We start from the raw sequence: 14745 nt of genomic DNA on the forward strand, positions 1-14745 counted from the left end.
CCCCAAGTCCCCTCTCCCCGTCCTTCTTAAGGTGGAGAGCTGGCTGGGCCAGCTCTGGTTGGCCGCATCCCAAGTGGCTGCTAAAAGCAGCCAGGGCTGGGTGCAGATCACCGATACGTGTCCGCGCCTCCGCGCCAGGGCGCAGCCCCGCCTCCCGCAATAGAAAAGGAGGCTCTGGCAAAAACATGTGAACTTCGGATAGATGAATATATGTCCTAAAATAGGAAGAGAATAGAGATTCCGGTAGCAGTTTCCAGTCTATTCTATTTATAAGTTTTTGTTTTAATTTTATTTTTTAAAGAGGAAATGGAATTACTTTTTGTAAAGGAAGCACTGCGTCCAGATGGTTTATGTATTTTATCTCATCCAATTATCAAAAACCCCTATGAGATAGATGCTATAATCACCCCACTTTCTACGTAATGAAACTGAGGTTCCCGAAGTAAAACAGCTGAGCCACAGAGGAGTCCCAAACAGGCACCTGTGCAGCGAGACCTTTGTGCGCTTGCAGCCCGACTCCAGAGCACCTCACTAGGCTGCCCCAAATTCAGCCCCCCCCCCCATCTAGAATGAACTGAGGTCATTCCACTCCTGCCACATCTCTAAGGCTCAAAACCCATCACTCTGAGACCCCCTAAGAACTACGTCCTTCCAGGGTTCCCTAAGGGTCCAGGTCTGGGTAGGTCCTTGCTCACTCGCTTATTGCGCGATGTCCAAGTTGCCATGGCTCTCATGGGAGCCTCAGGGCCCCATCTCCAGCAGGTCACCCCATTCGTGGAGACTTAGCAGGCAGGGGCTTGACCGATTTGAAAGAGCACTGGGAGGCGCACACTACAATAAAACTCCGTCCCCAAGCACAAACTCTGGGAAATAGGACCAAGATCTCAGACTCACAGAGGTCCATGGGGACATTCGTAACAAACGCTCCCTCTCTGCGGTCAATCCCAAGGTTATCAAAACTCTACATCTGCAGAAAGCCCACATGGCCATCAGGACACTATGGACGTCCTTAAGGAAGGTTGAGCCTTGGGAGCGAGTAGACTCCGCCCTGTCGTCCGGTGATTGGTGAGCCTAGAGGTGGGCGGAGACCAAGTCCAGGCTGTATAAATATTCATGAGCCGGCCGCGCAGCGCTAGCGGGGCTGGAGCCGGGAAGTTGGGCTAAGGGCGCTGCTCCTGCCGAGGAGGCGGCGGCTGGGCGCGGGCCGAGGCGCTCAGGTGTCGGTTCCGTCTAGTCTGGATTTGCTTCTGTGTGTCTAGCGAGAAGGGGACTGCCTGTATCTCACCCGACTGCGGCCAGAGAGCGACGCGGACTTTTCCTGGAGACGGATCCTTCTGTCCCCGGCGTACAGATTGACGGACTCACGCCAGAGAAAGATCGCAGAGGCCTCGGGCGTGCGGGGTCCTGAACTCCAACAGTGGTGGCGCGGCCTTTGGGGCGGGCATGAGCCCTCGCGGGCCGAAAAGGGGCCGCGAGGGCTGACCCGGCACAGCGAGCAGCTTGGCCCAGCCATCTTGACTGCGCACCGCGGCCCGAAAGGAAACTTGCTGCGCCGCCGCCCTAGGTGCCCGACAAAGTCACCGCTGCTAGGCGCCAAGCAGAGAAGTGGCCAGAGGAGCGGGAGAGGAAACGAGAGTGTACTGGACGATGGACCAAGGGCCCGCCACCCTGCTCCGCGAGAGCTGAGTGAGACCCAGAGTAAGAGGGACAGACCCTCTGGGACTGTGGCACGCGACTGCAGCCACCTTCTCTCCTGGAGTGGAGGAAAGGAGGTGCGGACAACCTCTGCCCAGGCTTGCGAGTGCTTCGTTGCAGAGGTGCCCCGGACAGGAGCTAGATTATTGGCAAATCCCCTCTTCTCCCCAAGGAGAGGCAAAAGACCCGCAGGTCACCCGCTGTCCCCTTACCAGTCTCAATTGCTTGGATCCCCCTGGGACCCTCCGCGCACTGCCTGGAGGACTAGGGCAAGGGCCGAGGCGCGCAGCATGGAGTGGGGTTACCTGTTGGAAGTGACCTCTCTGCTGGCCGCCTTGGCGCTGCTGCAGCGCTCAAGCGGCGCAGCAGCCGCCTCGGCCAAAGAGCTGGCGTGCCAAGAGATCACCGTGCCGCTGTGTAAAGGCATTGGCTACAACTACACCTACATGCCCAACCAGTTCAACCACGACACGCAGGACGAGGCGGGCCTTGAGGTGCATCAGTTCTGGCCGCTAGTGGAGATCCAGTGCTCCCCCGACCTCAAGTTCTTTCTGTGCAGCATGTACACGCCCATCTGCCTGGAGGACTACAAGAAGCCGCTGCCCCCCTGCCGCTCGGTGTGCGAGCGCGCCAAGGCCGGCTGCGCGCCTCGGCCCTTGCCCTAGTCCTCCAGGCAGTGCGCGGAGGGTCCCAGGGGGATCCAAGCAATTGAGACTGGTAAGGGGACAGCGGGTGACCTGCGGGTCTTTTGCCTCNGGCGGCGGGGGCTCCCTCTACAGCGACGTCAGCACCGGCCTGACGTGGCGGTCTGGCACGGCCAGCTCCGTGTCTTATCCAAAGCAGATGCCATTGTCCCAGGTCTGAGCAGAGGGGAGGGGGCGCCCAGAAGGGGCGGAAAGGGGGAGAGGAAGGAGACCCAGTGTGGTGAAGGGACACTTAACGGGCTGAGGTTCCCACCCCTTCACAGTGTTGATTGCTATTAGCATGATAATGAACTCTTAATGGTATCCATTAGCTGGGACTTAAATGACTCGCTTAGAACAAAGTACCTGGCATTGAAGCCTCCCAGACCCAACCCCCTTCCCTCCATTGATATTCCAGGAGCTCCTCCCGCCAGGCGTTAATTTCCTTTGGCAGAGCAGGGTGGACTCTGTAGTACTTCCAGAACCTGAGATAGGAGCCCTGTGGATTGCCCTTTGCTGAGCTTGAAGCCAGATCTACACATTTCACCTGAGGGACCTCTTTTTCTCCCTCCACTTGCCTACATAAACTTACTCCTAATATATCCTAGAGAAGGGATGACTGCGACCTAATGGGATTGCACGGTTTGGGTATTCTTAATGACCAGGCAAATGCCTTAAATAAACAAGAAATGTCTTAATTATACACCCCAAGTAAATACGGGTTTCTTACATTAGAGGATGTATTTATATAATTATTTGTTAAATTGTAAAAATGTGTAAAATATGTATATATCCAAAGATATACAGTGTGTACATTTTTTGTAAAAAGTTTAGAGGCTACCCCTTGTAAGAACAAATATAAGTATTCTATTTTGTCAATAAAATGACTTTTGATAAATGATTTAAACATTGCCCTCTCCCCCTGCCTCTTCTAAGCTGTTATATTTACAGTGCTTACTAAGGACGCGTGGGAAAAATGGACATTTTCTGGTTGCCATTCTGTACACTGACTTTAGGCATGGAGAAAATTACCTGTTAACCTTTAGTTCTTAAACTGTGAGCAAAGTAAATATCATTGTTGAACTGAAATCAAAAGTGAGTTTTTGCACCTTCCCCAAAGATAGTGTTTTCATTGGTACCTCTTTTCTGATCAATGGATTACAACTCACCTTAGTGTATGTAAATGGAACTTTTGCAAAGGCAGTACTTCCACTTAGGCCTTGTTATTTATCTTGTATAATATCACTAAAGGTTTCAAAACCCCACATCCTTATATCGCGTCGGTGATTTTGAAAACACCTGGTTTTCCAGGGTTTGAACATACTGCTGAAGTGTGGAGGTTAATATTTTAAACCATAGATCACTCATTTCAGCATAAGTCACTTGACAATCTGGTACTGGAGCAGGCACTCTTTAATGGATTAAACTAACGGGTTAACATCTTAATAACCTTCCATGCTTGTGTATACCAAATGTGCTTCTTTTCCTAGAGAAAAAGCTATTGTTCCTCTGTCAAGACTAAGCTAATTTATTTGAGCAGAAGGCTGTTGAATTAGCAGAAGAATGTTTTGGCAATTGTTGAACTTTTTACCTGTCTGCCCAGTGGCTCAGCACATCATTCCTTTAAGAGGAGCTAAATGAATAGGGTTAATCTGTAGGGAACTTGGTCTTTTGAGTTTGAAAAACTTTGATCTTTTCTCCTCTCCAAATGTGCTGTATAGTCTGAAGTTTCTTTCCCTGCTGCCGGGCTCCTCTTGGTGCAGACCAATTGGCCACCGTGGAGCCTTAAAGTTCTTCCATTAAAGGGATGTGGGACTTTTACTTTAAAAAGGAGAGAGAGCGAGGGAGAGGAAGACTTGTAACAGTTAGTGAAGACCAGAGGCACAAGTGCGCTCAGCCTTTTAAACAGCTTTTCCCGGCATTGTTAGCCAGCCTGCAGGCAGCTAGACATGGGTTGAAGCATTATAGAAAAGGGCTCTGAATGCCCTACAGGTGGTCTGCGCACATAATCCCCCAATTTAAAGCGTTTTCCTTTGCTGGACAATTGCATTACAAAACTCCCTTCTTTTTCCGCTCCTAATTGAACCAATGAACTATTATAAACTACAAGTTTTTCTTTAAAAAAAAAAAAATCCTCAGTGCCTAAAATCTATTGACTAAATTCTGGCAAGTTTTCTGAACTGAACCTTTTAAAGCTCCGGAAGTAAAAGCTCCTTCATAGACATTTCTTTTTCAGATATTTTTATTCCTTATGCTTGTTATTTTCTGGCAGATTAGCAATAATTTAAAAGTAATTGCTAAGGTTGTGTGTTCATACTGAAAAGATAGCCCCAGGTCCCTTATTAACCTGTCAATCAAGATAAGAAATGGTCAGCTACCCTACTAATGACAGGGACATCAATCATTGTGGAATGGGAGGGGACTTTTTCAGTGCATTCTCCATAGATGTTAGTTCTCTTTTCCTGGAAAAAGTGTTGGGTTTTTTTTTTTTTTTTTCTAACTAATGGGAGGAAAACTACTTCCTTTACTGATCTTTCTCATGCAAAAGACTTTTAAGAAAAGTTTTGTGATAGTAGCATTTCCAGAGTCATTCTTTGTGTTAGATTTTTTAAATTAGATATGCAATAATACCTACTTTAGCTATCATGCCAATTTTATTTTTGGCAGTCAGACATTGTAAAAATCTTTATCTTGCCAGCATTTTTATTTATTAAAGAACAATTATTTTGTAATTTAGGTATCAATAAGTGTCCTGCATCTAACCCATGTGGTAACACTTGTGCTGTAGTGTGCATAAACCAGCCACAAACTTCACATATTCTCTTATAAAATAGAATTTTGAGGGCAGGTCTTGATCACATATGTGGGAAAAAAGAGAGCTAAAAACCACTGGTTAGCATCCTGGTTGTCTAATGTAGTGGTATTCTGAATAATGACACATTTTCAACTATATGATAGAGAAGGAACTGTTTGACTTTGAAGGTTTTGACCTTATTAATTCAAAATGTCCTTGTAAAATGCCATATTTGATAACTTTCACAAATGGCTGTAAGAATGCCCCATCTAAGAAAGGTTGTGAAACAAACCAACCCTATTTACATTCTGAGGACAACATTCAGCAAAAAGACCTGTACTATAATCACTATAGACTGATTTCAGAGTCTTATATTTAAAATACAAGAGCTGGTATTTGCCTTTAAAGCTAAAATTTTGAATAAAATGTTGCCAGTACCCAAATGGTATCTACTGGAATCAAAAACTCAAAATTGATTTTAGGGATGGGAAGAGTAAAGAAGGGTCTCCTTAGGTCCACTTGTGTTACGCAAATGAATGGGTCCCTTGCCAGGACACCCATTTGGGCTCTGTAGAGGTGTCCTTCATTACTATATGAAACAAGTGTTAGTTTTTTAAAATCTTGTCATATTTGGGGGGTGGGGGGATGTGGTTGCTGTGTGGCAAGAAGATCAATGTAAATAAAATCTAATATGGTTAAAAACATTAGTAAAGCCAAAGCTCATTAAAATCACTTGTGGGAGAAGTTATGGGGGACACTTTCTTTTTGCTTTATAATAAATGCAATTTGAAAGTATCATAAAACAAGGAGGAAAGCATAACAAAGTTTAAGGAGCAAACTGTGTCTTATTACAGTGTCTTAACTGCACGGCCCACCTTGCAGTTGAGTGTACTACTTCTAAGTCCGCAGGAAAAAGTCAGATTCTCTTGTCCAAAGAAATTCAATGGCAGAGCAGGTGGTGCAATTTAAAGTGTAGGTGCAAACATTCTAGGGAGGCTCAAAACAAATCCAGCAGCTATCAACTTTCCACATTTGATACTATACTGCCATCTTGTGGTGCCACAAAGTTCCAGAACCTGGCGGATAGAGCAGTTCATTCAATTCAATGCATCCGAAAATACTGAACTGAACAGAGCTGGCCCTATCACATGCACAGGCCCCACCCAGAAGGCCTTCAAGCATTTGTATTCATAATTTACTCAGAAAAAGGGACCATAAGACATCCCTGTCACACAGTAAGATCAGTTTTCATTAACCACAGAATTAAATCCTCAATATAATGGTTCTGCTAAAAATACAATTAAGCTGGGTTGCAATCAAAAGGTATATCTGTTTTAAAACTTATTTTCTGAGGTACTTTTATTTAGAGAAAAGAAGTTTGCCAGTGGTCCACCATGCCACATCTTTTCATGACACAAAGACTGAAATATAAAGACTATTTTGAGGTAGGATGTAACCAATTGGTTTGCTTAATGAAATGTACTGCCCAACATGGAAGAAACCACATAGAAGTCATTCTGCAGAGTCCAGTGGACACACGTAAACTGATGGGTTGGATGGGACATAGACTGCCCCTATGATCTAGCCAAGGTATTCAGGGAACACGCCAAGGAATAAAAACTACATGAGAAAGTAAGGTCAGTCAAAGGGAAGAAAGGAGAAGCACTTGCTTTGGACTGCGGGGGCCCTTTGGGAAGGAGGAATGTGAGAGACCAGGTTTTTAAAGAAGGATGAGCATAAAAAGGAGGCAGCTACACCAAGCCCATCTATGAAGATTTCTTGTTCCTGAGAACTAGAATGAGTGGTAGGGATGGAAGGAACAGAGGAGACACTGGCCAGGGACCAAATAATATCTGAGAGGTCACCTACCAGGATCTTGGATTGTAGAGATGAGAGATCCCAAGGGTCCTCGAGAATCTTGCTACCCCATGGACAAACAGCAGTGGGAATATGGAAATGTAGAACCTCACATCCCTCACTAAATCAGAAGATGTATTTGAATAAGACCCCGAGATTCACATGCATGTTGAAAGTCTGGTATACAGTCCCTCATTTCACAGGTTGGGAAACTGAAACCCAAAGACAACTGTACTTTCCAAAGATGGTACAGTCAGGAGCAGATTTAGGCCTAGAAGCCAGCAGTCCTGCTTGTCACCCCTATTTCTATAAGGCCTTTTCTGTCTGCCCTGCTGTCTTCTGTGTAAATTCCCAAGGCTGCCACTGTGTGCATTCACTGCTGAAGCATCAACTTACCCAGACAACGCTTATCCCCTTACAGAATCATATTAAGTTTTCCACGTGGTTTTGTGGCACCCTACACAGCACATATGAACTTGGAAAGGCTTAATCAACTCTGGGGCCCTCAGCCAACTTAGGCCAGCTCTCCTGCTCCTTGCTCTCTACAACTCACAATAATTCTGTAGTTGCCACATGAACTTTTTCCTAGTTGGTACAAAAAAACAAGGACCAGAGGCTGTGCTCCCGCTTAGGGAGAAACTGCAGCGCCCTAAGGGAGGAATGGAGGAGTCTGTTTCTGATTGAGTTCACACTGGGGGGGAGGGGCCAGATGTGAAAAACATCTGTCCTGGCCAACAGAGGCCTGAGGCCCTTCAGGGAGGGCCTAGCCAGAGAGGAAGGCAAATAGCAGAGCCACTAAGCAGCTAAGGTCAGTACAGAAGCAGAAGCAGAGAGAGCAAAAGACCTCAAAGATCCAGAAGAGCAGCACAGAAATGGCTGAAATGAGAAAACATTCTGAAGAGATTAGTTCAGCTGACTTGAACAGCTCAGGAGAGGGGAGATGACCTAGGATGGTCAGGACAAATGATAGCCAGAGAAAGATAGAAGAGGTGAGGATACATGTTAACTGAACAACCAAGTTTGAATGTCTTTCCAAACCTCAGGGTGAAATGGTTATTCAGAAGACAAAAATGCCTATATTTTTATCACCTTACTTAACATTCTGGTGAATCACATACTAAATTCAATTAGGAAACCAATGTCTAATTATTTTCCCCCATAAAGCCTGATTCTAATTGTCTAATATCCCAGCAGTAGTTCTAAACTTTGCCTAAACTTTAGAAGCACATGGGGTGTTTTTTAAAAATAATGATGCCCAGGGCTGGGGCTGTAGCTCAGTGGCAGAACGTTTGCCTGGCACATGTGAGACACTGGGTTCAATTCTCAGCACCGTGTACAAAAAAATAAAATAAAGGTCCATCGGCAACTAAAAAATATATATTTTAAAAAAATACTGATGCCCAAGGTGCATCTCAGATTAATAGAGTAAGGATTTCTGGGAGTGCCTCCTGAGAATTCAACATTTTAAAAACTATTCATGGCGATTCGTTTTTCTTATGTAGCCAAAAGTCAATGACCAGTAAATGTAATTGAATGTGATATTATGATCTAAAATGAAATAAGCATATAGAAATAGAAATTAACTAAGCAAAACTAGTTGTTATTATTCAACTTGACTACTTTACATGGAATTGGTTCTTTTTTATTTTTTGTCACTTAAGAAATAAATATTTGGGAGAAGACAGGAGTGCCCCCACCTGGTCCAAAAGAGAAAACTTCATGCTTTGTTGTTTTTCACCAAACACAACAGTTTTGGATGACCCTTTGGATAAAACTTTTCTTTTTAGAAATGTGTTTATCTCTGGTTATAGTAACAGAAACTGGGTAAGACAGTGATGGACACTTCAGCGACCCTTATCTGATCATTCTGTATTGTGTGCATGTATTGAAATGCTACCTGTACCCCATGAATATGTATGATTTTTCTGAGCCAACTAAAAACAACAGTATATTAACAAAAAAGAACAGACATTATTACCTGAGTATATACATATATATATGACTGCATGACTGATGTGATTCTACAACATGTACAATCAGAAATATGAGAAATTATACCCAATTTATGTATATCAAAGTGCATAAATGCATTCTACTCTCATGTATAACTAATTAAAACAAATTGAAAAAAAATCCCTTGGACATACTTAATGGGAACTGAAAACAAGTTAACAACTCTACTTAATAATTCTAGAAAATTTCTCCCAATGAACACTTTTTTTACTTGATTAATTTGCAGAATCCCCAGTATACTGTAGAAAACCAGGAAAATTAAGTGGTTAAGAGAGGAAAGCTGGACCCCACTGCCTGCCTCCACTAGTACCATGGGAAGTTACTTAGTCTCCATCTTCCTTAGTTTTATCCTCTGTAAAATGTGGATGAAATAATACCTACCTTACAAGGGAATTGTCAGGATTAATCCTAATGTAAATAATAAGCGTAGGACAGTGCCTGCCTGGAGCAGTGGGTGTCAGTTATCATCATTAAAGGGATTTATTTTGAAATATTGATATTTCACATGACCCAGATATAGATATACCACTCCACAGTGTTTATCCTATAGAATTAAAATCATCATACTATAGCAATATATGCATCCCCATGCACAACTGACAGTAGCCAAACTATGCAACCAGCCTAGGTGTCCATCAGTGGATGAATGGATAAAGAAAATGTCACACACACACACACACACACACACACAATGGAGTTTTATTCAGCTGTAAAGAAGAGTGAAATTCTGTCATTTTCAGGAAAATGGAATTTGAAAACATTATGTTAAGCAAAACAAGTTAAACTCAGAAAGTCAAGGGTGGTATATTTTCTCTCATATTTGGAAGCTAGAGAGGAAAAAGAAAAACAAAGGTAGGGGATGGTCTCATGAAAACTGAAGGGAGAACAAGAGAGGAAAGGGACCAGAGGGAGGAAGGGAGAGAAAGGGAAATACTTGCGAATGATATTAGCCAAATTATATTGTTATATTGCATGCATGTATGACTATTAACAACAAATCCCACCACTATATACAACTATAATGCACCTATAAAAATGTGGAAAAAATAAAATACAGATGTTTCCATGAGCATTTCTTATTTTTTATTGTGATAAGGAGCACATAATATAGACCTTACCATCTTAACAATTTTAATTGTCCATTTCTCTAGTTGTAAGCATCTTCACATGTTTATGAAATACTTTCCCAGATCTTTTTCATCTTGCAAAGCTGAAACACTATACCCATTAAATGCCTACACTTTATTCTCTTCACCTCTTTCAATCCTGGATAACCATCACTCTCCCTTTGTTTCTATGAATTTGACTACTTTAGATACAATTGGAACCATAAAGTATTTTTTCTTTTGGTGACTGACTTCTTTCACTTAGTACAATGTCCTAAAGGTTCATCCATGTTGTAGCATGTCAAAATTTCCTTACTTTAGAGGCTGAATAATATTCCATTATTTTGCTGCTGTGACTGAAAGACCTGACCAGAACAACTGTAGAGGAGAAAATGTTTATTTGAGGGCTCACAGTTTCAGAGGTCTTAGTCCATAGAAGGCCAGCTCCATTCTGGAACTGGTGAGGCTGAACATCATGGTGGAAGAGTGTGGAGAGGGAAGAAGTGCACATGATGATCAAGAAGCAGAGATCACTGGCCAGCTATATACTCCAAAGCCATGCCCCCAATGCCCCACCTCCTCCAGCCACACCCTACCTGCCTTCAATTACCACTCAATTCATCCCATTAGGTGATTAACTCACTGCTTGGGTGAAGGCTTTTATAACCCAATCTTTCCCCCTCGAGCGCTCTCAATTGTCTCACACAGGAGCTTTTGGGGGACACCTCACATCCAAACCATAACAGTACATGACATATTTTATTTATCCTGTCATCTGTGGATGAACATCAGGATTGCTTCCAACTCTTGGTGATTTTCATTTTATTTGAGTCTATGTAGTGAGGATATTGGTGCAGAAAGAAGTTTATCCCTCCAGTCTAATCTAGTCACCAATTATTATGTGGGTCTATTCATTCATTCATCCAAGCACCCATCCACCCATTGATCCAAGCAATCTTTACTCCCTTATACACCTTCATTTTTATATCAATCAGAATAAGATGGGTGTTGCTACAATAACAACTCTAATCTCAGCAACTTCACACAACAAAAAATAATTTATCATTTATATATGTCTAATGTGTCAGTGAAGAGTTTCTATTCACTTGGTCGGGTAAAAAACCCAGTTTGACAAAGTCTTTATCTTGACCTCTGCTTCCATGATTCCTCCATCAGTGGGGAAGGAACGTATCAATTTGAGCACTTGAAGTTTCTGCCTAGAGATAACGTGTGTCATCTGTGTGTGCCCTTAGCCAAGGCAAGTCATATAGCCTTATGGCAATCCAAATAGTGCGGGGAAGTAATCCTACCACTTGCTCTGAAAATAGCTGTCAAATGGTACTAATGACTACAACTACCCACTCTAATATACTCATATGTCTTCTTTCTCTTCCTCTTTGCCATAGTTAATTCTGATTTCTACTTAGAGTAACAACATGAAATACAAAAACAATTAGATGAAGATCAGAATTTGTGTTCTTGCCCTCATCTTTTATTAGTCTGGAATATTACTAATTTTTCTGAATCCAGTTTGCCTCATCCACAAAATGATTTCCTCACAATTGTTGCCCTGTCCTTTTCACATGATTCTAAAACTCAATGGACATGATTAATATAAAAATAATACATCTAAAATTTCTATTACAAGAAAAGGGGAATTCAAGATATTATTCTTCTTAATGAGATATTTGTGCCCTCTGAAGTATTAATAATGGCAAGCATCAGTGCTTTAACCAATTCAAAAGAGAAAATTTCTATTTTTTTTTATTTTTGCTGTTCTAAAAACAGAATCTTAACATTCATTGTATCAATTAATGACCATGATATGGGAGGGCATTAGAAGTACCATATTTAGCTATGGACACTTTCTTCATGTGAGACTGATGATGTTGAGAAAATGAACTTAAAGCAAAACTAAACAGTGAGAATAGAGAAGTGAAAAAGAAGAGAGAAGAAATATTATAAGAAAAGCTTGGATAAAACAAAACAAAAAACATTTTAAGTCACAATTGCAACAAAATGCTCCAGCCTCATTAGCAATATTTCATACATAGACTTTCCATATTTTAGGATTTATATTCTATATGCTGGAAAACTTTAAAATCTTTACACTGGAAAGTTGGATTCCATAAAAAGGATATGACTAAGTTTAAAATATTTTAGGTTTAAAATGACTCACATACTCTTAAGATTAACAGAACCTTACACTGTATTATGATTTTGTATATTTGCACTTCAAAATTCTCAAAGGATTTAACAGTCTGAGACCAAAGGCTGAATTTTTCCAAATCACACAGAAGCTTTTAAATCCAAGTTTAGTCTAATTAAAGGATGAATGCAGTAAATTCCATGAAACTTTCCAACACAATCATGTTGTGCCAACTGAAGAAGGATTAGTGCAAGACTAACACAGATGTTTCCAAATTCAATAAAGTAAGGGCAGGTCTGAAGTAAGTCAATAACTCTTTTCGAGGCCCCTAAAGTTACTGGTTTAGCTTTTCTGTAAATCTTTCGTTAACTTGTGTGAGAAGTGTCAAGTTAACAACAAAAGGTGTTAATTCCATTGGAATTATCAGCAATGTTATTTCCCTAGCATAATCAGACTTTGCTGAGACAACCTGGATGACATTCCACCCTCTATTTCATGGGATTCCCCAGACAGACATGTTGTGTCTACGTCTAGCACGGTTGTGTGGGTCGCCATCTACTATCAGACCAGAGCCTGTCTGGAGTCACCCTTCCAGACTTGGGATGGGAAATGATTTGAGAAGTTGGTGAAGCACATCTTTGGAGTCCCTCTTGCTTTCTTCTCTTTGTAGCCTTGGGTAACTTCCAAGTTTCCTTCTCAGGTACTAAGCTCCATCCTATATCCCTTTATTAACACTGAAGTTTGTTATTAGTTTTTTTGTTTTGTTTTGTTTTCTAAACTTATCAAGACTCTAAGCGATACAGAACAGAGTACATGCCCTGGTCATGCCAGAATTTCTGTGCAGTATGAAATTAATAATAAATAAAATATGCTTTTTGATGCAGCAGTACCTAAGGATAAAAATTTATTAGGAAACTTTGGAGTCAGAAATATACCTGAGGGAGTTGGTGATATAGCTTAGATGCATAGCATTTGCCTAGCATGTACAAGGCCCTGGGTTCCATTCCCAGCACCACATAACAAAGAAAAACAGAAAAAGAAAAGAAATACACCCAGGGTCGTTAGTAAGGTCAATTGAAGTGCTGAGAAGTTTTCCAAACTCCCATCCATCCTCCACAAAGGCGGCTATATATTACCCTCCATCTCAGACTGACCCAAAGGGGCCCTTGCTGAACATTCGATGTCCCCATTTAGAAATATAAAAGTTACTGACATACTAGTTTGTCCCTTTAGGCCTGTCTGACCCACACACATGATTCCCTCCTGCCTTCAATGTTCAAAGCTACCATATTCCAAACCACACCTACCCAATATGTTGCTTATCCAGCCCCAATTACAAATTTGGAGTATTTTTACTCTGCTTCCTCCCAGGGCATAGCCTTAATCCTTGACCTCCAGAAGCCTAATGGAGCTGCCTATCTTGCTGCTCCCTGCCTGGGCTCCTGGCTGTATCTCTTGGTGTCTCTGACTCCAGTCTGTTCTTGTCTCCCCCTTTCCTCTTCAGTGCCTATCACTCCATCCTTCCAGTCCCTAATCCAAGGCACCCCCCTCATTTCATCTTCTTCCTCTTCTTTTCATAACCATGTTCAAAAGAGCATAAGTGATACAGGAAGCCTTTCTTCTGGGTGCATTTGGATTTTACAGGGTATTCAAGCTCAAGAACTGAATTATTAATAGGGAATTTCAAATATCACCCATCAGTGGGCTCTATCCACCTAGACAAAAATCCTAAAAATTGTAGAAACATCATTTCCCACCTCTCTTTTAATATCTTGTTAGATTGGGTTTTACATCAGTTTTGATAATTAAGTTGCACAAAAAGATATGGTTGTAGTGATATAGAGCAGACAGACTCCTTGCATATTGGGTATTTGATAAAAAGATCAAATGTGAACAAACTTCTACACACTCAAGAGGAAGAGAGACATGTAGAATAAATTCATCAAGCAGCTTAAAAATCCTCTTCTGATTAAAAAATCAGCACTTGGCAAAGATAGTAGTACCTCAGTGATCAGAAGCATCCTTTCTGTGTTCCCAGACAAGAAATGATTACAAAGCCTTGAGCAAGCCAAGACTTGATTATGGGATGATGATTATTTTTCCCCCCTGTTTCAAGCCAGAAGCTTGTAAGAGTTACTGGGGTGGGGAGAAAGAACTCGGGTATTTGGGTCAGATCTAAATTTCTACCCCAGTTTTCTCTTTGTATTACTATGAGAAAATTACCAGTGATCCTCTGTTTCCTTATCTGTAAAATAGCAGTTATGAGGGTTAAGAGGATCAAATTACTACATCTGTCTCTTGGCATGCAGTAGGCATGCATGCAGTTGACACCCTCCTCCTCAAGTCAGGACACCAGGTGACTTCTGTTGTATGTCCTTCTCCCTCCCCAATAACTTACAGCAGCTTTTCCAGATTTAAGCCCTCTCTTTTAGAAGTTTAGAAGTTTCC

The 14745-nt window shown here is 42.0% G+C and overlaps 1 protein-coding gene across 1 annotated transcript in view; it reads left to right on the top strand.

The window, feature by feature from the left end:
- LOC107140236 overlaps nucleotides 1-2366 on the top strand; it is a 24355-nt gene extending 21989 nt beyond the window's left edge. Inside the window, exon 2 of the mRNA XM_015483290.2 lies at nucleotides 1260-2366. Coding sequence (XP_015338776.1) covers nucleotides 1260-2360 — 1101 coding nt within the window. The 3' untranslated portion in view covers nucleotides 2361-2366. The remainder of the gene's footprint in view (nucleotides 1-1259) is intronic.
- The last annotated feature ends 12379 nt before the right edge of the window (nucleotides 2367-14745 follow it).

The sequence above is a fragment of the Marmota marmota genome, unplaced genomic scaffold (genome assembly GCF_001458135.2).
Source record: "Marmota marmota marmota unplaced genomic scaffold, marMar, whole genome shotgun sequence".
Lineage (NCBI taxonomy): Eukaryota > Metazoa > Chordata > Mammalia > Rodentia > Sciuridae > Marmota > Marmota marmota.